The sequence below is a fragment of the Amphiprion ocellaris genome, chromosome 8, assembly GCF_022539595.1.
Source record: "Amphiprion ocellaris isolate individual 3 ecotype Okinawa chromosome 8, ASM2253959v1, whole genome shotgun sequence".
NCBI classification, from domain to species: domain Eukaryota; kingdom Metazoa; phylum Chordata; class Actinopteri; family Pomacentridae; genus Amphiprion; species Amphiprion ocellaris.
Window position 1 is genome coordinate 29562437 of NC_072773.1, and position 26074 is coordinate 29588510.

Genomic DNA, 26074 nt, shown 5'->3' on the forward strand with positions numbered 1-26074 from the left:
TATAGAATATGATGCACAGTAAAAAATTAAACTACCAGTAAATAATACAGAGAAGTAGCTGAAAGAGTTACATCAGCATGCAGTGTACACATGAATGCACGAGTAATAATAATCCAGTTATATAATTTTATAACCCTTATATACTATTATAACCCTTTGGATATATAGCACTTGGGTGGGGCTGAATTGCATGAGTGTTTTTACATTTTATTCATTTGATCTGATATGCTTTGCTCTACTTTTACTTGTAACTAAGTAGCCCAGTTTTTCATTGAATTGTAATTAAAAAAAAAAAAAACTCCAACAGCTACACTGAACCCACCTGCTGTTATGAAAAAGCTGACAGGGCTCATTCAGAAGCCCTTTCCTCTACTGAGGCACGTCGATCAGAGAGAGAAAAAGATTTTCACTTACTGATGAAATACAGATGGTGTCTCCATGGAGTTTCATGCCTGTTGTTGTGTGTGCACACAGAAGCGCATGCATGTCTGCATATAAAAAGCTTCTGCGTGTTGCTTTTTGTGTTTATTTGAACCCAAGAGCTGAGAAACAAGAAGTCCCTATCTGGACAACAAACTGGATTATGTTGGATTTTTCTCTGCTTTACGCCGCCTTCAAGGAAACCTAGAACTTAATAGCTTCTTTGTCACCCTCTGGTCTCCATCTGCAGCGATGGCTGAATGGAGCTGGGTGGCCTACACCGTGCTAGAGGTGCTGATTGCTGCGGCGTGCTGCCTTGGGAATGTGTTGGTGGTGTGTGCTGTGTGTCTGGGTATCCGGGATTCCCTTCGAGAGCCAACCTTCTGCTTCCTGGTGTCCTTGGCGGTGGCTGACTTCCTAGTGGGTGTGGCTGCTGTGCCCCTGGCTGTGCTGCTGGATGGGTGGGTGAACGTGACCCCTGAGATGTGCCTGCTGCTCAGCTGTGTGGTGCTCGTGTTGACGCAGGCCTCTGTGCTGTCTCTGCTAGCCATCGCTGTGGACCGATACCTGCGGTTACACACCCCACACAGGTGAGGGCTGAAACACTGATTTATTGGTAGAAATTGTCAATTTGTGGGAATAATCTCCCATCGTTTCTGTCAACCCGCATTTTCAGATACAAAGCCCTGGCCACTCAGAGGCACACTTTGCTGGCCGTGTCTATGTGCTGGATACTTTCGGCTCTACTAGGCTTCACCCCTCTGTTTGGCTGGAATAATTACTCCTCCCTAACATCTGATTCCACCAATACTTCCTCCACTTCCTCCATCCCTCCACCATGCACCTTCCTCTCAGTTATCTCCCTCCCCTTCATGGTCTACTTTAACTTCCTGGGATGTGTCATGGCACCCCTGCTGGTCATGAGCATCCTCTACACTCGAATCTTCTGGAGCCTGCAGGGACGTCTAAGGGAAAGCTGCCCTCAAACCCAGGTGCCTCTGCTGAAGGAGAAGAAGCTGGCCTGCTCCCTGGCTCTGGTTCTCATTTTGTTTGCGGGCTGCTGGATTCCTCTGCACCTGATGAACTGCCTTCTGCTGTTTCATGGGCCCCACGCTGTCACTCAGGGATGCCTCTATACAGGCAGGTGATGGCGCTTTTTGTAATCCTTACACAGTTTGTTGTTTTTTTTATATTCATATTAAGAGATTTCTCCATTTAAATTATGCTTTGATCACATACGATGTGTACCAGCAGTGAAACATGACATTAACAAATCCAAACTTTTCCAGGTATTCTTCTGTCTCACGCCAACTCAGCAGTCAACCCCGTGGTCTACGCCTACCGCATCCCAAAGATCCAGCAGGCCTACAGTCAAATATGGAAGCGCTTCCTTGAGAGGTTAAACTGTTGCCATGGGAACAAGCGAGTTCGCAGATCAATAACGAGCACTTAAGCCAATCACACAGAGATGGGTAGATTGGGAGGTAGAACCAGAGGGTCATTTATAAGAGCAGAAACACATGCAGAGAGTTGAGATTGAATCTTTAAAAGTCTGTAGTGTTTGGTTTGCATGCGTAGCCCCTCGTGGTGTTTGGTTTCCCAATAATTTGAGTGCAAACTTGGTCCGAACGATTTCCCGTGTCTCCACCAGAGTGTGCCATACTCTCACAAACTCAACAGATGCTGCTCAGTAAGAATCAGAAAAGCAGTGTCAACAAAACAATGTCAAGATCCCATTCACTGATTTTTGGACAAATGATTTGAGGCAAGTGTGACTTTATTTAAGATGTACATATTTTAAAGCAGGTCAGTAAGACAGCTTCAGTCAGTTCAACAGCCACGGTTAATTAAACTAATCCTTTGAAGCACAAATGTCCCTGCTCCTTTTTTTTACTCTTTTTTAATGATGTCTGAGAATAAGTGTGATGCTTGAGCCATGAGAGTGAGCTGAATATTCATCAATGTCGAGTGAGCTCCTCAGGGAAGGCAATAGACTGTATAGTTATCACCTGAGCGGGGTGCAATCCCACCCACCAAACTATACAACCTACTACCTCACCCTGGCAGAGCCCCAAATTTACCTGTTCTGGGGAGAAAAAATGTAAAAAAAATAAAAAGAAAAAAAGCTTGAATTATGTTGAGTGCTGCAAGCGTTTTTTGTTTTTTTTTTTCTTTTGATTGGACAGCACGATTGCCCATCTGGAGATGACAGTCGGCGAGTAGCTGACTCAGCTGTCTCCTTGGGAAAGACAGTAGATTGTATAGTTATCTCAAAAAGAGGTCACAAAACCCCACAACTATTCAATCTACTACCTCAGCCCCAAGGACAGCATCCACGTTGCTTCATCATCAAAGATCCACAAAGGTAACTTTCCTGCAATGGTACAAAGAAAAAGAGACAGAGAGGGTTATCTTAATTAACTCATCTTTGAAACACATTCAGGGGACACACTGTTTAGAATTGTTATTTTTAAAACGTATATTTCTGCAGTATTTTCAATAGTTGAAATTCAACCCCAACAGAAATGAGTGTTCAAGTATTGTCCGGTTTATCTCTGTGTCTGATTCTTTGTTTTTCTTTAAACCGCTTCCTGGAAATTGTTCAAAATCACAACTTATGGCCGAAACTGCTTCATGACAACAAGTCTCCAGCTGCAAAGATTTGGACAAACATTTATCACTTCTTAACAACGAGCACCATCAGAAATTTTGCATATTTGCACATCCTCGCCGATCAGCCAAGTTTTTATTGGGGGGGGGGGGAGTGTTGCATAGTTGAATGTCTTTAAGAAACGTCTTCCATTAAAATAAATCAAAGACAAATAATTTAACGTCAACCCGACATCGCAAAGTGAGAGCACTAATGTGCGAAAGCCCAACAAACAACTCACTGGCTTCCTGAGACTCTGGCATGTGATCGAAAGAGAGAAAAAAAAAGAGAGAGCTGCTCGACTCTGTGCCAGGAATCCTTTTCCGTTTTTGCCAAAAACTGAGCTCATTCCAGTGGGCTATCCCTGTGTAGGCTGGCTGCTGCTTCTCAGACGGAGGTATACACACACAGATGCCTGCAAATATGGCTTCCACCAGCTGCCTCTGATTGAATACAAAGCTGGGATTCTGCCCCCCAAAACACAACAAGGAAACACAAAATGGCGTCTTGCAAATCGGCCATTTTAGGTCTGCTTAAAAACACTATAAGGTCTACCTTTCAGTTTTTGTTTTTCTTCTATTTTACCGAGCCTGCTGTCTCATGATGAAGAAAGAGCAGCTGTTCTATCGGGAGTGACGGAGAATCAATCTTGTGCCAAGCAGTGAGACGAAGCCAACAGTCCGAGACGACACACTCTATCATGGGTACTGAGTGAGGGGGAAACTTGAACGTTACTCATCAGACAGCTGGACAGTTCACAGAGAAAAAGTATGATCACACACAGCATGTACTTGTCCCTATGATTTATCAATAGCTCTCTCACTTCACGTATCATTTATTTCACTCTGAAAGTTGCCACTTATCCTGAAACTATCGCTAAAGTCTGGATAAAGGTTGTGAGGGGCCATCGCATTTACAGGACAGCAACCGAAGGGTTAATGAGTGCCAGACTAAATGCCAGACCTGGACCTCACAGAGACAGAGAAGGGGTTAGAAGGTGCACTGCTTGCATAAATTAGCATACAGCCACAACCCCTGAGACTTGGTCCAGACCGGCCCATAGTTAGCATGCGGTAGACCCTGCTAGTCTGATTACAGAAGACCAGACAGACAGAATGGGGTGTAAGGGGGGGTGCGTTGGCAGGATGCCCAACTCTGCCACCATGCCAGTGACAGATCTATGAGCTCTGTTCGGTCGCCAAGAAACGTCCCCTGCCCGGAGCTGTGTTGGAAGAAGGACGAGGCGAACAGACTAATGGTGATATGACGCAGTGTACTCAGGGAAATGGGTCAAATTAATGAAGACTTAACAGGACATCTGAGCGCGGAAAATAAATGATTTAAACATTAAATGCTGGTGGGGAATTCTGCGCTTCTGGGTTAATTGCGAAAAATTGGCGTACCGCTCCCTCGACTGCTTTGGAAGCGAAACTCGGTCGGTCATGTGAGCTCCACTGGGTGCTGTTGTCTGTGAATGCGCACATTTTCTATGGCATATGAAAGGGCCGCGGACGGCTTGGCTGGGGCAAATCATTTTCTCTGTCAACAGCTCCAAAATAAATGCGCCTCAAGTCTTTGGGGCAGTTGAGAGGATCTTGAAGAACAGACGAAAAAAAGAGAAAAAATGTGGCCTTTTGGGCAAATCTCATCTGCCTATCAGACCGTCTGTGCATCTGTCACAGCAGATTTATGGCTACATGTTAGTAAATTCGTATTAGCAGTATTCTGTGTAAGCTGCTAAACAGGGACCTTGTCCTCTCTTGCCCTCAGATAACACGACTCTGCTGTGACCATCCAGGATATGTTTTTCTGCAGGCAATTTCCTGCTTTAGCATAGACATCTTTCTCTGTCACTCATGTTTCTTTTTGAGTAGAAAACCTTATGTCTGTTACATGCATTTTCAATGTTGAACAGATGTTTTCTACTTTGCTTACTTTATCTATAAAAACCATAGCTGATAATGTTTCACGCATGCAACATCAATCACGTTTGTTAAATAAATTCAAGTTTGTAATGCTGGCAAAACTGTACAAAATTAAGACTTTTTATCAGAAAATAAAAAGGAAACACATACTAAGCAATGAAGGCAAGTTGTTATAATGAAGCTATTTATTTCAGCTTTTTTTGTGGGTTATGTTGAAAATCAGCCACATAACTGCAACATCAATGATTTGATTTCTAGCCAGGAGAACCTTGTCACATGTTACACCATCCCTGTCTCTCTCTCTGAACTGTCCACAGTCAAATAAATACCGTTAAAAATGTAAGCTAAACTGAAACACCAGTGATAACTGTACGGGTTTCTACAAACTTCCAACATCAATCTAAATTGTTTGTGCTGCCAAAACACACAAAAAAGAAGGAAACGGTAACTACTGCGCCGTCTCATCAAAACCCATGCCAAAAATGAAAGATAAAAAGTATCATGGAAACAACAGGCCTCAGGTTCCTCCCCTCTGCTGTGAAAGAACGCAGGATTCATTCGGATTTATTCCTCACCCAACGCAAACAACGTAAACACGCAAATTAATTAGCAAATCCCCAAAACACACACACACAGCGCACTCGGTTGCCAACACAACTCCTAAAAACTGGTGCAGATTAACGCAGGAAGCAGAGGCAGGGAAATACCTATTGGATTGCCTGGTCCCTTGGTCCACGAGACAGGATGAATGCTTGGCACACACACAACGGAGGGGGTACCAGACGATTGGTACAGGTTCTTGTGTGTTTCTCCCTTTCCCACTCCCCCTCTCCCTCTCTCTGAGCTTTGTGCCAAGAATGGGCAGTGTCTGTGTGCCAGGCAGAATTTCAATAAGCGAGTAAGGAGGTGGTGATGGTGGGCAAAGACGAGGAGGAGGAGGCACGGTGGGGGAGTTGGCAGAGGAAGTATGCCACACAATAGATGGCAGGATGAAGAAGTCCCACTGTTAAAAAGATGCAAACGGATGTCTTGTCTTACTCGTGTCCAGTCTTACTGATCCTCTCCGAAGTGCTGTGGTGAGTTTATCACAACAGCTTTTTCATCTTCCCACTCCCTAAGGAATGCCCGATTCCTGCATTAAAGGGACGACGGACGGGAGCGCTTAGCGTCTTCCATCCCATTTGGCCTGGTGCCCGCTCCAATGTATGCATGTACTTACACATAACCACAGCACAGTTGTTTGACCTGTGTGGAGAAAAGAAGCCCACGCTATCTGATCCCCATTCACTAAATGTTAATGAAATGCATTCAGTCCTTTGCAATCAATCTCTCTGTTTTGCGAGATAGAGGGCACATAAATGTTGAACTGATCCGCATAAAAGCTAAGTAAACATGTCGGGCAATGTGGTTCATGAAAAGATAGTATGGCCCAGATATGGCACGAGCAATAGAGAGCCACTGTGTTGACTATAACAGTGTCAATAACAATTAACACATACAAATGGATCTATATTTAGAAATGTGCAAGACATGAAGCTATTACACATTTACAAATCTCCAGTTTTTAGATTTACACTTAAGTCTTTCATTTTACTTCATCGTGTCATTAGAAGCACATTTTTAAAATATGAATATCAGTTGGTGTCTTGAAGAGAAAAGGAGTTACTGAATAATAAAATATAATAATCCTGAGTCACTGGTGTATCTGCTGTGTCCTCAAACTTTCCAGATAGTGTGTGTTTCTCAAACCTCTCCATGAAGAAAATAAGAAAGAAGGTTTCTTTCTTCCTCTCCATCTACTCTCTCTGTCCCCTCTCCTCTTTTCCACTTGTCTATGCTTTTACTAATGTGCTAATGAGATGTGTGGTTACCATGGTTTCAAATGTTTCTGATAGCTCAGAATCCTGGCCTGACATGTTCCTACACACCCACATCTTATATTCATTTACTAATGCCACACAGAGCAGACAAGCATGCACACAACCACACACAGCATGTAGACACACTTAGATAGGTAACCTCCTTTCTAAACAGGGGCATTTGTGTGCTCATTTGTGTGCACGTATACAGGGTTTATGTGTGCAAGAGTGCAACGTGATGTATGTCAGGACGAAACAGCTGCAGCTTCCTGCATGAGAAGACAAACTTCCTGTTGCCTCGCTGCAAACCGCGGCCGGTCAGCCAAGATATCAGCCAATCAGCTATGTTGAGGCTGAATGCAGGAAGTTAGCCTGACTGCCTGTAGGAGCAAAACTCAGTGACATTATGAGGCAACACGATAAGTTCATCTGAGGATACGAGAGGGGCGGGGAAAGAGCTCCAACACTCCTACCTCTCTTTCTGTCTCAGGCACTTTTGATCTCTCTATTTTTCTCTAGCTTCAACGTTTTCCTCTTATTGCTGTTGATGTTGTTCGCTCGCATTTGTTTTTGGTTTTTTTTGTGAATTAATTTGCCACTTTGTGCCAAAGCTGAACAATATGACATGACAGAGGCTGGTGCAGAGGGAACTGGGAGTAGCATACCCAAGAATTGTGAGGGTATGTTGGAAGGGTCTGCTCATGTTCACTGTTTACACGTGGCACAAAGGCGCCATCTTAACACCAACCCCTATTTAGACCAAGATACTGTACTGGAAATATGCTGTCTCGTTAGGTTCGCTATTGTACATAAAGTGCGCAGGTATTTCAGTGTTAGTTCCCCTCTAAAAGTAGACCGAAGGACAGAATCAGCTCTTGGTTAATACTTCATCTAATTTGAGTCCAACATTGATATTTTGGTTTTGTTTTATGGTATTGTGGTCTCCGACATATGACCGTAATCCCAAATATTCAATGTTTGTTGTCTTGGAGCGGACTAAGATACGCATCCATAAGATAAGCGTTGCAATTCGCATGTACATTTTTTCGTCTTCTATGGAACATCACACCAGCGGTACAAAATCGACAGCCCGACTGAAAAAATGCAAAAGAACTACTGAAGACCTGCAACATGAAACTGCAACATTTGCTCAACAACCTTCTCTTTTCTTTACGACATTGTGTTTGTTTGGCTCGACTCGGTTTCATTTCTACCTGAGTGTAAAGTGTCATATGCACAGTAGCCTATGGCACAGTGTTCCAGGACAAACATGCAGTTACCACCTTCTAGCAGAGGGCCACACCTCTAGATTGCAGTGATAAAAACTTGTGTTTACACAAATGTACACGTTCCCTCGAAACAACTGCCACACATCTGTGTTTTCACAGTGGCAGAAAGCGCAAACTGTGCGAGAATAAGAAACAAAGTCAACACTGCCCTCATATTACCTATCATGACAGCGTCGGACGATAAGCGACCCGACACTTGTCTCGCACTGGTCAGCGGCTAAACTTATACTGACCTGAACACAACAACAGCTCTCTAGCTCGGTCGACCCCTTGAGGTCAGACAGTAGCCTCTTGCCAGTCTCCAAAGAGACACCTGTTCAGTACAGAAAGCCACAGCAAAACTGTTTACCACCCTGTCAGCACCTGCTGTCCACGAGCGAAGAGGAGAGAGGCAGAGGGCGACAGGGAGAGACAGAAAGAGATGAAGAAAGTGGGAGAAAGAAGATGGTCGGCAGGGAGTCGCAGAGTCCCTCTGAGCTCCAGAAAAGTTTCTCCTGTTGTGTCCATTGAGCCAAAATGGCGCTGAGCAGAGTGCGGCGTGGCAACCGACGACGATAGACACGTTTACAGGAGGAAGACCATGATGAAGGACAGAGAAGAGGGCGAGAGGAACTGGAGGAGAGAGATTACAGGGCAGTAAAAAAGACGGGAAGAGGTGTTGCAGGATAAAAAAGAAAAATACCTGGAGCCTGTATGTGAGCGGCGGGCTGGGCCGGAGGACTGAAGGAGAAGAGGGCCGTGATGGCGGGAAGAAGGGAAAAGAGAAGAGTAGAGCACACCCTCTGAGAGCTACACCCCCTTCCCACAATCCCCTCCTACTGGTGTGAGTGCGTCTGTCCGTACACGGGGTGACAGAGGGACGTCTGCTCACACACAGCCCTGTAACACACACACACAAACCACAATATCAAACACACTGTGTACAACAACACAAAAAAAGAGCTCCAAAACAGGCACGCAGCACACTCACGTTACTTGCAGTATGACCGAAAACAGAGAGTCAACAACACGCGAACACACTGACGCAGGACAGTTCAAAACACAAACATACACATAATCAATTCGCCAGCCTTTGGATCGCCCTCTGCTCTGCCCTGCGCTGTGTTTGCCTCGGTCCGCCTGCCCACTTTGGCACCGCTGCCAAGAGGGAAGGAGAGAAAAAGGACGGAGGGAGGAGGAGGAGGGTGGTGGTGGTGGTGTAGAGACACAGAAAGAGGAAGGGAGGGATACGCTGTAGCGAGAGAAGGCACAGAAAGAGGAGGAGTCCGAGAAAAAGAGTTAAGAAAGAGAGTGTGCCATGGAAATACAAGAAAAAGAATGAGGGGGAAGAGTAAAGTGTCGTGAGCGGCCACGGTGACACAAAACAGTGGGACAGCAGCTCGGAGCAACACGAAAAATTTGCATGTTAATCATCCGGTGTTGAAAAAAAAAAACCCCACATCTCTCGCCTTACTTCTACTATCCTGTAGCAACAGACAGATGGCGAAAGAGACGAGCACATCCCAACACTTCTGCCGTATTGTTCCATCTCACCATATTTTTACAATCAATAGATAACAAAAAACAAACAAGCCCCAAACTGGCCTCGAGATTCAAACTCTTACGCTGTTGAACGCTTTTTGTCAAGTTCTCTGGCGCGCAAAAAAAAAAAAAGGAGTCCCGGCAGACTTACTGTCTTTTCTGACATCTCTGTTCTGCCTGTTTTTCTCTGCGTCTCCCTCCATCCTCCCCTCAATTCGTCCTCTCCCTCCATCGGGGATAATATCAGCCCTCTTGAGTGGGAGGGGTTTGAGAGAGTTCAGCTAAATGAATCAATGAGCAATGTCACTTTTTTTTTTCCCAAAGCCTTTGGCATCTTTCCCAGGTTCCCCCTTTAGCTTTTCTCACACCAGCATGAGAGCTGAACACCAATGCAGATGTTGGATCAGCGAGCTGTCGCCTCTAGATGACCTCAATCATTAGGAGAGAAAACATAAATCCATCTGTTCATAAATGGCCGACCTTCTCTATAGCCTGCACGCCGGCCAATCACCGGCGCTCGACCGGGTATCCCAAGCCGAGCCAACCAATCAGAGCGCACGTCTGAGCTGATGTCATTTTCAGAGTGTAATTCTGAAAAAGCAAGAACACTTTTCGCCATTACATTGCAAGCAAATACTTTTTCTCTTTTTTAAAAATAGAAAACTTACCATAAGCCACATAAAGAGCAAAACCGAGGTGTGTGTTGTCTTTGGCGAGTGAAACGGTTAATTCCTCATTACAGCTGCTGTCATAATAGCCATCGAGTCCTCAAACTGACCAAAGAGACATCAACACACATTTTTTTGAGGGTTCTCCCAGCCCTCAAACACTCACCGCCGAGACAAAATAGACCACAATAGTCCAGCTCCTCTGCTTAAACTCCACAAGTCTTTTTTCGAAGATAGGACAATGGACACACACACACATTCATACTGTACACACACATACACACATGTGGTGCGAACAATCCGGTTCTTCCATGGAGGCTCAGATTCAGCCAGCAGGTTGGACAGCCCCTCAACCTGACGTCACGTCTCCTTTGTTGTTTATGAATTTATTTCTCTCCTCAGCTGAACTCTCTGAACCCAAAGCCCCCACCACCACCAGCAGCAGCACCACCTCCCGTCCTGTCCTCAAGCCCTACATTTACCCCCTGCCAACGGAGGCGGGCAAATACAGTATGGCTTTAACAAGAACTAAGAAAAGAGAGAAAGAGAGGGGAGAAAAAGAAGCTCAGATGTCTCTCTCACTTTTTCTTTTCCTCCTTTTCTTCTTCGATCGCTCCCTGTGTCTCTTCTTGCTTGGCTTGTAAAAGTTTCAGCTGCATGGCGGGCCGCCTCTTTTGGCAGCCGTCCAACTCTTGACTCTCCTGTCCCCTTGCAAGAGAGAGAAGGAAGGGAGGACAAATATAGTCACAGCAAGACTCTACTGTACACTTGTGGAGGCAGATTTACTCTGAATGAACAGCAGCCACTTTTATTTCACCCACACAGGAACGGAGCAGTTTGTAGCCTTCCGTCAGCATTTCTCACAAGTTCTCAGTTAAGCATCATGCAGTGGCTAATATGTAAAATGCAAGTTAAACATTGCGTGAGGCACCCTGAGGAGTTTCAAAACGCCATGCAACAGTCATGACGTTCATCTGCCTTTAATTGGCTCAGACAGCTGAATCTGATAACTGTGTGTTTTGGTGCGTACGCCCAGTTCACGCAGGGACACACTCACTGTTTTCTCCTGGTATCAATAAAGCGAGCAGCTCAGCCGCTTGTATGCGCAGTTGTATTTACACGAGCACACAAAAACCTTTACAGCGCCAAATATTTGCATTAATTTAAAACACATATGCCGTCTAAATGGGCCTTGTTTCAAAGTCACACACACACGTATGCACACAGAGGCTAACAGATACACAGTTACTGATTTACTCAGCTCCCCCGGGTCCATGATTAGTGACACGAACACTGAAATGTTGGCGTAGTTACTCATAAACAGTATCCTAATCAGTTTACAACAACTTCTACTTATTATTTGTTCTGTAATATTTCTGACACATCCACAGCTGAGGGCCCTCTGCATACAAATATGTACATAATTAAAGTAAAAATTGTTCAACAATTCTCTAATTATTTTTTAATGGGTCCACCGGGCTTGCTTGCGTTTTTGTTTATTTTTGTGTTCATATATATTTCTATGGCGGATCAAGTGTCATTTTAAGTTATGATTAGACAGAACAGATTACAATAACATTAAAGTAAATGCAGTGCCTGATAGAATAGCAATTAATATAATCAAAAATAAAATAATAAATAGGGAATAAGCTAAAATTAAACCAGAATTTTTTTTAAAAAGCAAGAATACTGTTGGGTCAGTGTATACCTGAGGGACTTTTGAAATCCATGGGATATATCTGGCATATCTTTTAATTAAAAATAAAAAAAAAATGTTGTTTTTTTATGTTCATTATGATCGTGTCTTTACAAATTCCATAATTATTTATTATGGAAACAATCGTTATTGATAAATAATGACTGGATAGCATGAAAATATCAACTAAATAACCATCCAAATTTAGTAGCAACCACCTGCTAATTAGCTAAACAATAATAAAATGAGCTCATTCAAAAGTTGTTTTGATTTTGTTCTTTTTGTTAAGTTGAGATAATCATGACAGATATTTCTTTTTTGGCAATATATGAAATTTTATATGGAAAGTAACAAATTGTATTTGTGTCTGATAAACCACTTTCAACTAAGTTCCCCATTCCAAAAACACCTCTCAAGGAAGTGTGTTAATTCCAAATCACATGACCTGCTCCACATGATGTCATTTCCTCCTGAAGAAAAGACTGGCAAGATTCCAAGGCTTTCTGAGTTATTTAATATAAAGTAGTGTGAGTCAAGCGTGGATTTATGGCATGTCAACAGGTTTACTACAATATCTTTAGAAATAACAATTTCAGTTTTACTTGATTGTACATATAATATTTTAGAAGAATCTTTCTGTAAAAATGCCATGTGGTGTTTGGTTATAGGCGGCCATGTTGATTTTAGGCCTGAAAACAGCAAAAATGTCAACTATGATACAAAAAGTCCCACAATTATATATTGCCCCTGTTAATGATACTGACACTGTAAGTAAAAGTGAAAACCTGTGAGAGGCCATATACTAATTTAATTATTTTTTTTCAGGCTGAGGACAAGAATAACTTATTTTGTAAAATGTTGCAATTTTAATATTTATTTAATGATTTTGCAGTGCTAAAACATGGTAATCACACCCACAAAACGTCTGTGGTTGGCCTAAATCATTTACCTAGCTTGCTTAGTTTGTACTTTTACAATGCAGAACAGAGCTGGTCAAATTTTTCCTAATTCCTAAGCTGGTGAAGTGCCTGCCTTACCTGTCTGAGACCCTTTCCTTAAGGTCCGAGGGACACATCTGCTTACTGGTGTGAGGAAATGTCCCAGTACATTGCATGTGTCTAACAGCCAATTAAATCCATATTGATCTTTAAGTACAAGTTCACACATGAGCTGTTCGCCTGGTGGTCTGATGCTGCTTTTGCTTTGCTTTAATTGGCTCATGATCAGCCAATAGAATGCAACCTATGACATGAATAGGGTGATCTGAGTGGATCTGATTTGGGAGATATACAGGGACAGCAGTGGCATTTAAACTCGGTGGTAGTCAAATTAAAGTCTTGAATAATGTAGCTTGATGAAGTAATATTTTACCAAAAGTACATACAGTTAATTGGCTGAGCTTAAACTACCATTCTGTGCCGTTTTTTATTGTAAAAAGATGAGGCGCCATCTAGTGGCAAACGTGCGTAAATGCAGCTTGTGGTCTGCAACACATTCTGCAAATATCATTATTTTATACCCTCTAATTTTCTCCAGAGTTTGAATTCCACTTGCATTAGAAAACTGTATGTTCCAGCTCTGATGCACACAGCTATTTCACAGCAGTAAGGACTTTTTATAAATAGTTGTACGGTAATGTTATACATATATGAAGAAAGGCAAGACGGGGAAATAAAGAAAAGAAAAAACATTCTAGTAAATGATCAGGAGCTTAAGGGTTAGATTAGATCTGTTTGATGTTCTGTATGTGTGAGTACATCTGTAGGGCTTTGTGCAATCATGATTCCATTGTTTTACACCAGTGTCAGATTTAAAATGCCAAATATAAAGCAGGCCATGTTTCCAACAACAACAAATCAGGCAAAGGTGATGACAACAGTACAAAAGCAGGAATGCAAAAGAACACATAAAGAGGAAAGGGGCACTGCAATGACCATTAAGTCTTTCTTTTTTTTCCAGAATAAAGAGCAGCCCAACGACTCTGCAGACTGAAATTAAGAATCCTGAATAGTCTCCTGCCCTGCAGCCCTCTCAGAGTTAGCTCGACAGACGTGGAAAGTATTCAAGGATAAGAGAGACAGACTGAGGCTTATTACCAATGTTCTATCTATACTTGAAAAGGACAATGATAAGAAGGAGGGAGGGACGGGGACCTCTTTAAAATTCATGCTACTGCTAAGATTTGTTGTAGCTATTATTTCTGACAGATTTGAGGTTTAAAAATCCACTTTGATTTCCTCTTTCAATTTTAAGCATTCCTAAAAGCCGGGAAGAAAATGAGCAACCTGTGCCTCACTGATCTCCACTGCTGCTGCTGCTGTAGACCTCACTGGAAAGAGAAAGAACTTTGTGTAGGCAGGTTGAGGTGCAGACTTGTTGGTACATGTCCAATAGAAACCAAGCAAACCCAGCTGATGTGAGGAAATCTGTCCTCTGCTCCATATTTCACTCTCCTGTCCATTACCAGTTAGTAAATGTGAGCAAGTCAAGATTGATGGCACAATAGGAAGTGAGTTGATCAGTTTTGTTTGTTCGAATTGAAGAGATTTTTAAGTTAAAGTTTGAGTCATTCATCTTAATTCAACTAAAAGACTGAATGGCCATTTGTACTTTCATAAACTCACAGGCCTGATAAAATCAAAACAGAACACTTACAAAAGTAGTCAATAAATGTCATATCACCCAGGCCTCTATAAAGGTCATGACTAAGGTAATACTGCCCTCCAGTGGTCATGAGGACTATGAACATCCCCCCTGTCCTGTCCACTGCTGGGACTTTCGTCGTTGCAAATCTTGTCCTAATTCATTTCAATCAATCATTTCAGCATTAGTAAACTAACGTAAGTGCATTTAGGGCACTCATGCCTTAGAATTTTGGGGTTGACGATGTTAAGAGTTCTGCATTAATGTCTCTATCTTTTCAGATAGCAAGTGTTAAAAATGCAACCTTGAGTTTAATGTCAGCAGCCAAAGAACATGCTGAGAATAAGAGGGTTTAACATTTTATTCAGGTACTCAGAAGCCATTGCATCTTATTTTCCACTAGAGTCATTGTTACATGTTTGCTGCAGAGCCTTTTTCTTTAATTACTCTCGCATTGTCAGTTTGGAAGAGTAATACTGGAGGCAGAGTAAATCAATAACCAGCTGATCCCAGCTTATTTGGATCCGTTGGCAGGATCTGACAGCCCAGTACGTCACTGGGAATTGTAAAGTTGCATGATTCTCGTTCATACAGTGACATATCACATGGATTACAGACTGTAAGAAAATAAACTGACCAAACCAAATTGAACAGTGTCTGTGTTAATTGAAGAAAATAAAAATATAAGTAGTACAGACAATTCTTGAATATGTTCTTGAGTAGTGGAAAAAAAGAACAGATAGTTCTATAGTCATTTCTCCATTATTGTAATAACCACTAGTAACTAAGAGCAAATCAAAACATGTGTATTGATTGATGATATCAAATAAAATACGAAAATATCCAGAACATGACTGCTGTGTATGATTAATGGACTGATATGGATAAATAGATCCTAATTAGTGCGGAATTCAGAATACACTACTGGTCACAATACAAAATCACTTTATTTCTAGTTGGTCTTAATGTGATATTTCTTAGGTGTTAAATACAGCTATGACAGGAACATTGCTTGTGTGTGTGTGTGTGTGTGTGTGTGTGTGTGTGTGTGTGTGTGTGTGTGTGTGTGTGTGTGTGTGTGTGTGTGTGTGTGTGTGTGTGTGTGTGTGTGTGTGTGTGTGTGTGTGTGTGTGTGTGTGTGTGTGTGTGTGTGTGTGTGTGTGTGTGTGTGTGTGTGTGTGTGTGTGAATATACGCTCACTTTGAAGCTATCAAAATACTGTAGACATGCAAAAAGATTTACCTATGTCATGGCCAGACCACTACAGAGCTTTAGGGGGGAAAAATATGCCACTGGGCCTCTATGCCTCACCCAAGTCTTCCATTCTATCTGTAATAGTTTTTCTTCGCAACAACTTGGACCCAGATTTGCTGCATCATAGAGTTTGAGTAATGCGCATTTCAAAACATTTCCAGCACAAACCAGTTGTCATACCATGAGTCTGTCAGGGTCCCCAGGGAAGATGACTACATGGTCTGATTGGTAAAAACGCTTTGGATTGGGCATCAGAACATCTTCGCTGTTCCCATTAACTCTACAGTTAAGCCCCTAAATTCAAAATTTATATCTGTGCCAATTTTTAATTTATAGGGATTTTTTTTCTTTGACCAATGCGTTTCTTCAGGCAGGAAGTTAAATGAACAGGTGACAACTTATAAGAGATTGTGTTAGAGATTTTAATGATCAAAAAGTCTCAAAATTTAATGTCCACAAACATTCATACACTTTTTTAGCCATCAGTGATAAAGCCTTTATTTGCCATCACAGCAACAAAACAGTTTATATATAATTTCTAACAGGCTTTTGGCATGTCTCCCCTTGGATTTTAGTTCATTTCTTTTTTGCGATGAGCTCCAGGTCTTTGAGGTTGGAAGGTTTTATTTCCATCGCTGAGGTCATGGGATTCAGGTCTGGATTCTGACTGCTCGGCTCCACTTCAGCTGTATGTTTAGATCATTGTCTGGCTGGAAGGTCCAATGATACCAAGGTCTCTCCAGAATCCTAGAATGCTCCTCTTTGCTATGACGTCATGCACTTTTACAAGGCTGCCTGGCTTCTTGCCTTAAAAAGACCCCCAAAACATTATATTCCCACCACTATGTTTAACTATGGGGATAGTGTTTCGGGGTTGAATGCTTCTTCTATTTTTTACCAAACCAAAGCTACGTTTCTGTATCCAACCTCATTTTCACTTCATCAAAATGCAGAATTGATGATCAAAAGCTCTCTTCTTTGTCTATTTGAGCCTTTGTAAACGCAAGTCGAGCTTTTGTCTGCCTTTCTTGGAGAAGTGGACTCTTCACTGAAGACCAGCCTTGTGCTGTGTTCACTGGAGTGCCTGAACAGAATTGCTTAGATTCATCAGCATGGCCTTGATGATGATCCTTGGTTTCTCCTTTGCTTCTTACATTATATTATTGTTGAAGCAGGAGTCACTTTTAGCTTCCTACCAAGTCCTTTGACATTTTTCACAGTGTAGAAGTTCTTGTACTTTTGAATTATGTTTCGCACTGTGGTCACTTGCCTTTGAAAACACTTTATTATGGCTTTGTAGGCTTTCCTTTTCTAGTGAGCAACTGTCTCAGCAATATCCTGTAATAGCATCTTTGATTTCATTCTTGCAACTGACTAATAACTAACTGCATCAGCTGTTCACAATTTATAGTGCAATACAACATAGTAGGCATAAAAATCTGCAACACTTTCAATGGGTATGAACAGCATTAGAGATGCAGTTTTAATCAATATGTAACTAAAATACAAAAGATGTTCAAATTTGCTATTAACATCTTCAACACAAGTTCTCACTGTCTTTTGTCACTTGTTTAGGTCATTTCCAGCCAGAAGAAACCTACTGGTCAAATAAAAATTCACTATAAATCAAAATTTTGCAAGGTGATGAATAATTTTTGGCTTAACTGTAGCTTACAGCTGTTTGCAGGTTTACCTGTCAGAGTGGTTCCTAACCTTTTAGACTTATATCACTGTACAACAAAGCAAAGTAAGAGCACAAAGAAAGTACACAACAGCATATAAAGTACCTAAACTTGGTTGTCTCCAGTATTGCGATGAGCTTCATGTTAATGTTGGAAGGCTTTCTTGACATCACTCTGGTCTTAAGTTTGTTCCACAGATTCTCGATAGGATACAGGTTTGGACTCTGGCTGATCCACTCCAAAATGTAAATATTGGCTTCTGCTAACCATTTTCATGACCACTTTGGCTGTATTCTTCAGATCCTTGTCTTACTGGAAGATTCCAATGCTGTCCAGCATTTTTGCAGATTCCACAAGTCATAATGTAGTCCTCTTTGTATCAAAATATAAGGTATCCCATTTCGCCAGTGCCTTCTATGATAAAAGTGCTCTCATGACATATCATGTTTGAGATGCAGTCAGTAATTCTGTGCTATTAATTGCCATTTTTATAGATCTTTTACTAAAATTCCACGTCCAAAAATATTCATGTTTATATTCATATTCATCTCAGTGATCAGTGGCCAAGTCTTTCTTTCCCAAACAGTTCTTATCATTGCTAACAAGCTTTCTGCATATCTCCATTGGGATTTTGGTCGACTCCTTTATTACAATGAGCTTCAGGCCTTCAAGGTTGAAGGGGGTCTTTGCCATCACTCTGGTTTTCCATTTCCTCTACAGATTGGGAATAGATTAGATATTGTTTTCGGTTCACAATTTTCTTGACTGTTTTCGCTGTATTTGTCAGATCCTTGTCTTGTTGAAAGGCCCAATGCTGCCAAGGCTCCAGAATCTTAATGTGGTTCTATTTTGCATCAAAATAAAAGGTATCCCATTTCGCCAGTAGCTTCTATAATAAAAATGTTCTCAGGACATATTGTGTTTGAGATAGATTCTTCAATTTTGTGCTATTAATCACTATTTTTATTAAATTTTTACTTTAAAAAATGCAACATCCATAATTATTCATTTATTCTCATTGATCAGTGGCAAAGACTTTGTTTCCAACCACAGCAGTCAAACAACTGGGATTTTGGATGACTCGATGACCGTCAAACTTTTAAGACCATTTCTTGACCACTTTGGCTTTATATTTTCAGATTTCTATCAAAATGCACGAGCAGTTGAAAGTTTGGACAAAAATTCTCATTTGATGTTTTTTCTCTATTTTCATGACTGTTTGTACATTCTCACTGAAGGCATCAAAACTATAATTGAACACATATGGAATTATGTAGTAAACAAAAAATGATGAAATAAGTCAAAAAAAGTTTTATATTTTAGATTAATCAAAATAGCCACCCTTTGCTTCGATTACTGCTTTGCACAGTCTTGGCATTCTCTCAGTGAGCTTCATGAGGTAGTCACCTAAAATGGTTTTCACTTCACAGGCATGCCTTGTCAACATTTTGTGGATTTTCTTGCCTTCTTTATACCATCATATCCCCAATATGATGGCCCATTTTGACAGAGAAGTTGTCCCATTTTGCCACTGCCTTCTGCAAAAAAAATATTCTCAAGATATATTATGTTTGAGATGGAGTATAACTGCCAACATTATGTTTTACTGTTCTTTTCTAGGCTTATTTTTGTGCACTTAATTTTTTTCCCATTAATGCATTGTACTTATATCTTATTGCTTTCTACTTTTAGGCACTGCATTTCTTTGTTATAACATTGTTTTTTTTCTGAACAATATCTGGCACATGGAATTCCTTATCTTACCAATTCTGTGCTATTACTTTCTGTTTTTATATATATATATATATATATATATATATATATATATATATATATATATATATATATATATATATATATATATATATGAAGATGCTATGTCCAAAAGTATTCATATCTTTTCATAGCAATCACTGGCAGCACCTTCATTTGTCACTCCAACAGTTTTTAGGTGTCAGATTTTTCGTTATTTTTTTCTGTATCTTGAAGTGAATGAGGTATTTTTTTTATAGAGTTGCTTTAAATTGGGAACGGAGGCAATGAAATGACTCTATAAACTGTTCCAGAATAAAAATTTTAAGAAAGGGGCCCATTTTACTAATACATTCTATTGTTTTTTGTTCTTTTACTTACATTTTTAAATACAGGAGTTTCATCTGTTCACTGTAGTATTTAAGTTTTTTGGCCACAGGAATGCTTCTTCCATCGCTCTAAGACACTGTCAGTGCAGATCTTATAGTAAAAGCTGTGTATCATTATAATACAGGAGCAGAATAAACTCACAGACATTAAAAACACAGTATGCAGGGATTATTTTCGACCTGTTACCTTCCCTGTGTCCCTCTGCTCCCCCAACAGGAGTCTGATGTCAGGGGAGGAGTTTGCGTTGGGACTCACAAAACTTTTGCGTGTGCGCGTGTTCCGACGCCACGCCTCTGTGCGTTTTCCTCCGCGCGTTGATTTCATACCAAACTCATACTTTGCATTCCGCCTTTTTCTGTCAAACGCGGCCGTTTTTTCCCTGGAAATACTCCCGAAACACGAAGCCGCGGTCCCGGAGAAACCAAAGCGGGCGGAGAAAAGCGTGTGTCCGTGGCAGCCGAGCAGGAAAGCCGTTGTGAGGTGAGTGCGCTCCCCGATACTTCTTTGTTGTGTGCTGCAACTTTCACGCTGCAGCAGCTGCTTCGCTTCGTGTGCGCTGGAAGTTTTGGGATATTTGACATATTTCGCATTTTCCCGCCGCGGCTTTTGCTGATTCAGAGATTCGTGTGTTCGTCGGGGAGTTCCTCTTTTATTTACACGGCCGCCTGTGTTGTAATTGACTACTTTTTTCACGTCTCCCGTACTTAGTTTGCAGTTTCTTACGGTATTATTAGCCCGCAAGCTAACCACCTAGCATGTCAGCTCGAGAATGTTAGCAGCGGCTTTCCCTGTTACATATCGACTGAAAAACACACCGTGACACGTTTTGTTTCACTTGAAACGATTAATATTGCGTTTTTAAAACTTTTTAGGGCCTGCTAGATATGTATTTGTTTCTCTAAAGGACCATAAACAAATTTTGCCCACTCACAGTTGGCTAAACCGCTTCCAACCGTTGAATTTTCACTCTACATGCTAGCGGCTGGGATTCATTCCTTGTTATCGTGGAAGTTTAATCAACATGTGAGACTGGTCACACTTTTGTTCCTGGCCTGATTGATTTATCCAAGTTGTGTAAGATGTGACCTTTAGGTTCATGTGAAATCTTTAAAGGCTCAATCTATGTGATGCCTACAATCTACAGAGGTCTGTAGTATTAGTAGAAGTAAGTTGTTGTAGCGGCCAGCTTAAGTGACCATAGAAATCTGGGAAGTGCAGTGATGAAATCAAGCTTGGTTAATCACAATGTCAGTGGTCGTCCCTTTGGAGCAGAAGGCAGCCCCGTAATGTGCGTGTCTTGTCAGTGTTTGCTGAGCTCATAGCTTTATTTAGCCCAAAGCTCTGCTGGCTCCTCACTGCACTAAACACATGACCTTTTGGCCACTGGGAGCTTTATTGGAACTGGAAGAGCCTCATGTCCCTTCTGTGTATATTATCCTTACTTTGCATCACCACTGCTCTTGTAAAGGGCAGAGCTTTGACTAACGCGTCAGTCTCACGATTTCCCAAATTTTAACCAAATTTCTTGGCAGTGCTTTCAAACGTGGCGTACAATTCTATGGATTACTCTCTGTAATGTACGGGTTATTCAATGCTTAAACATTTGCTCAGAGGTTCCCCTAAGAGTTTGTTGACATTGGGTTTAGGTCTTCATTGTTTGGGGTCTCACAGGCCTCTACAGTCTTTTATGTAAAAATAATAGCAATTGCAAAATCACAAAGTTTTTATCTCCTTTGAGTATTGTGGTTTTCCGCTGACTTTATTCTAAGCTAAAAGTATTGAATGAGGAACATTTCTGTTAGCCACAAACAGAGTTTGCACTATTTGAATAAGTGACATGCAGAAAAAATGATAAAACATTATTACACAAAATAATATGTTTGATGCTGTCTCAGTGTGTTTTCATTTCTTTTGTTGAATATTTTGATCTTGGATTGTTTCATGTGTAAGCTGTTTATAAGATGTGGATAGATGAAAGTCACCACTATTTTATTTATTTTAAAGAATAAATATGATTAGGTCAAGCTTAGACCCTTTCAGATTTACCCCCAGGTTAGGTACCACTGCTGTATCCTGAAGTTTGAGGTCTGTTATACCCCAGAGAGGTCTCTGATGAGCCATTCTCTTCTCCTTTTTTGGTCTGTAACCACAACAAAGGAACGCAATATTAGGCAAAGCTAAATCCAGTCAGGACAACCAAACATCTTCTTAATTGCCCACCTCTTGCACAGTACAACTTTGAAGACCATCACATCTCCTCCCCTGGAATATCAAAATATTCCTTTCGGCTTTGCACTTTCCTAACCATCCCACCAGCCTGTCTGATCGCTATGGAAACAGCACAGTCCAGTCAGCAGTGATTGAAACTGGGAAGGCCCTGTGCACAGTGTGTAAAATAAGCCCACCGCAGCAGGGGAAGCTCAGCAACCACACTGATCCTCTGTGGTTCTCCCGTGGCAGGGACCATGTTAGCCACACTCTGGAAAACATTACATACCAAGCAGCATTCATGTTGCATATGTGTTCCCGTGTTTGAAGAGACTTGGAGCATCCTCAACAATAACAAAAGAATGTGTAATTTCCTCATGTGGCCTGCACAGGCAAGGTTGCAGGCTTTTGAGAAGTTCATATGGCTTGAAAATTGCCTTTTGAACTAGTTTCTGTGGGATGATTAGCTCAGGAAAATGACTAACCGGGCTGGTCACCACCAACTATGGTCAATTTATTATTCATCATCTTCCATCTAGTGGTCTAACCTTAAAAGCTACACGAACTGGTAGTGTCTTCATTGACCTTGGCTAGTGTCTGTAAATCTACAAGCTTTTAATATTTAGGCCTTTTGCCTGTCAGGTCTTTAACCCAGGATGATGTTGCTATTAATACACACTGTGCCCATGGAAGCTGTAAACAACTTTGGATGAATTTGATCTTGCTCTTGGTGAAGTGTGGAGACATTTGTAGTTACAGAAATCTGTCACCATTCTCGACAGCCACAAAGTTAATCCTGGCCTTGTCCATCCATCCCAATGTCTGTGATATGGATTAGCAAAACAGTGTTGGGTCTTTCTTTTAATGTTGGTAAACTGTCACTGTGCCTCAGACTTCTGGTATTATATCGCAGGAATTGGACACTCTAAAGGTTTTTGTGGAAAAAATGATCAAAACAACTTACTTATTATTAAAATACTTTCTGTTCATCTAACTTTAGTGCTTGGTAGTTTGACAAGTTCGACAACTGAGAGGTAAGACGGGGGATGAACAAGTAATCCTCTATCATACGTGTTGATGTATTGTAGCATAATATGTTTTGGAAAATGAGGTTCAACTGATGATGGATAAAATAGCTATACTGGAATGTTTGTATTTGGCTCATAAAGTAAATTAGATAAAAAGATACTTTAGAAATCTAACCACATATCCACTTAGATAAAACTATATAAAAATCAAATACTGCCCAAAAGCTGTCCTGCTCATCGGGACACATTGTTACCCACAATATCCTAATCCTCTTACAGATAATAAAATGATACTTGTTCGGTTCAGTAGTGCAGAAGCTGATGTAAAATCCAACTCTAGTTTGGCATCTTTCCATGCTTTGTGTAGCTCAGAGCCAGTTTCTCAACTTCTGGCAATCCCAAATAATGTTTATAAAAACATGTCCAGTCATTTAAAAGTCTCAGTTTGAGGACAGACCAACTAGCTTTTTCTATGTCCCTTGCAAAATCATTAACATGGCCAATCAAATTCAAGATCAAGGTGATTTTCACCAGCATCTTTTTAAGGAAAAAGACAAAGCATGTGTTCTAATGTCAGGAACCACGTTTAGAGTTTTTCATTGTTTGTTCTTGCAATCAAATTTAACGAACAAAATAGATTTATAGTGGTAATATTGTAGTTAGTGGTGCTTGCTGGTAATTTCTAGCTGTTACTGAGTTGAAAGCACCTAAAATTTCCTTTGCCACAAAAATGTATTACCTATACACAGACGATACAATTGGGGTTTGTATATATTGCTGTATTAGATGTGTTAAAGAATGGCTGTGTTTTCAAAACAGTAAGGAGACGGCTGCATCAATTTCTCTAAACCTCGCTGATTGCAATGACTTTTTAATCTAAATTCATCAGCTATAAAAACAAATACTACTCTGTTCTCTAATATTGTGCTAGATTTTAGTAAATGCATTTTATGTGGAATAAAACCCATTTTTAAACCTGGGTTCAGGACAAGTATTGCCACTTGTATTATGTTTGTTTTTGTTTATCCTTTATAGTGCAATTTGCCAGTAATCTATAAGTAACAGTAACAAATCAAAGGAATTCCAAAAAGTCACATGTGGCCATCACATCCTGTAGATACACATCTCATCTTTTTCTCCACACTCTCTCTCTGCCGTGCTCGAAAATGTTCTACACCACCACAAAGTTACTAGAAATATCTTGTCTTGTGTGTTGTAGGTGTGTTGTGGCCGGAGCCGTCATCATTGCGTCGGAGTGGAGTTGCCGTGGCAGCCCTGATGGGGCGCAGGAGGAGGGTGACAATGGAGAGGGACTGGGTGACGGGGCAGACCGTGGATTGGACGGAGATCCCGAAGGGGTCTGGAGTCCTGACATTGAGCAGAGCTTTCAGGAAGCTTTGGCCATCTACCCTCCTTGTGGCAGGAGGAAGATCATACTTTCAGACGAAGGGAAGATGTATGGTATGAAACGGCTAATTTCTGTTTTCAAATTGTTGTCATCCAGTTGTCCATCCTCTCCATGTCTTCCCTCTTCTACTCTTTCTCCATCCAAGTCAATGGCCAAATGTAACCTATATGAAGGGGTTACAAAGAGAAGAATATCTCTCTATCTTGCTTGTTAAGTATTTTGACTAAACAGTTTCTGTCATGGAACTGCAAACATTGCACAAGGTTTACTGTGCAGCTTTACAACTGCCTATAAATTACATGAGAATCAGTCTCATTTAGATCAATTCAGAATATTTATTTGGGTGTGGACATTAAAATGTACCACTGCATTGAGTTCATTTCTCAGGAATATTCTCCATTACTACATGTAGTTTTATTTATAGTGATGTGTGGATCACTTTGAAATGACAACATATAGTATATAAAGCATTGCAGCAGTGCCACTACAGAAGGAGTTTGGCAATCTATAGCATGTAAAACCCCTAACAATTGTAAACAAAATTCTCACTTAAAAATAAACATAGTGACTTTTGTTCTAGCTGCCTCAAAACAATGGATGACTGATTGCTGGTTTATAGTTTGTCTGTTTCCTTTTCAATTTTAAATGATTTGTTTAGATGACTGTTTAAATTGGACTTATTTTAAACTGTATAATGCTTATGTGTTTAGAGTAGCCCAGTCTGCCGGCTGTGTAATGAGACATGATTTGTAAACATAACCTGTGAGAATAGGGGCCAGAATTACAAAATAACGTCTGACAGCCCATCTGTGCGCACACATGCACAAGCACACACACAAATACCATATTACTGATACTGTTTGCTTCTTCAAGAAATCACCACAAAAGCTCTTATTGATCAACTGCCTACACTTTGAAAACTCATTAGTTATTGATCCTTCTTGCAAAGATCTCTTAGTTTGTGCACAGGTGATCTGCTTGCTGGTATTTTTGGAGAGGGCTGTTTAACTTTGGGGTCAGATGGCATGCACTACTAGCATGGTCAAAGGATACAGCAGGTACGCATTTCAGGTCAAGTTGAGGTTAACGTATGAAAAAGCTGCTTCATTGCACTGTAGGGCCATTGATTGCTTGGTGGAGGTTCATTGCATTTGTGTTTGGCTATTAGAAGGATTGCACAAAAACTACTAAGCTGAATTTCATGGAACTTGGTGGAGTAGTAGAGCACGAGTAAAGGCAGACCCTGGTAATTTAGGTGCTGATCCAGATGAAGGGATTGATCCTCTTTTTTTCACTTTATTTAACTTTGTGATGTAGGGCATTTTTTTGTCTTGTCAGAAAGATTGTGCTAAAACTACCAAGGCAAATTTCATGAAACTAGGTAGAGATGGGGAGCATGGGGAAAGGAACCATTAAGTTTTGTTGCAAATCTGGATCACTGTCTTCAAGGCATTGGCTTTGGCAGAGGATGCACTCTCCAGGAGACCTGCTAGTATCAGCCTGTGTGACAGTAGAACCAGAGTTGTAATACATGCACACATGCAATGTGTCTTTTGTTTGTTTTTATTATGATTGGTTCAGGATGCTGCTTGTAGGGGGAGTTTTGTTTTGTGACTATTTGTTCTTACCTTGGCTCACATCCAACATTCCTTGCATTTTTAAAATTTTTTCGTCTGAGTTT

General features: G+C 41.0%; 1 protein-coding gene and 1 long non-coding RNA gene across 3 annotated transcripts; one reads left to right on the plus strand and one right to left on the minus strand.

Annotated features, from left to right (window-relative positions):
* Nucleotides 1-449: 449 nt before the first annotated feature.
* Nucleotides 450-2285, plus strand: LOC111573852 (adenosine receptor A1-like). The gene is made up of 3 exons (XM_035951870.2): nucleotides 450-1010; nucleotides 1097-1564; nucleotides 1710-2285. The coding sequence occupies exons 1-3, from the start codon at nucleotides 673-675 to the stop codon at nucleotides 1813-1815; spliced, it is 912 nt and encodes a 303-aa protein (XP_035807763.1). The 5' UTR covers nucleotides 450-672; the 3' UTR covers nucleotides 1816-2285.
* Nucleotides 2180-10294, minus strand: LOC111573883 (uncharacterized). Of its 2 annotated transcripts, none has more exons than XR_004848017.2 (3): nucleotides 9816-10294; nucleotides 8826-9022; nucleotides 2180-2794 (listed from the first exon to the last, which is right to left on the minus strand). It is a non-coding gene; the product is annotated as an uncharacterized LOC111573883 (long non-coding RNA). The 2 variants fall into 2 exon arrangements; XR_002746578.3 differs by lacking the exon at nucleotides 9816-10294 and adding an exon at nucleotides 9195-9763.
* Nucleotides 10295-26074: the final 15780 nt, after the last annotated feature.

What these genes read in the sequence shown, in the direction of transcription:
- LOC111573852 (XM_035951870.2), top strand. Translation starts at nt 673, where the DNA reads ATGGCTGAATGGAGCTGGGTGGCCTACACCGTGCTAGAGGTGCTGATT. An exon ending in CGGTTACACACCCCACACAG is followed by an intron (nt 1,011 to 1,096) that starts GTGAGGGCTGAA and finishes CCGCATTTTCAG; the next exon opens with ATACAAAGCCCTGGCCACTC. An exon ending in GGATGCCTCTATACAGGCAG is followed by an intron (nt 1,565 to 1,709) that starts GTGATGGCGCTT and finishes AAACTTTTCCAG; the next exon opens with GTATTCTTCTGTCTCACGCC.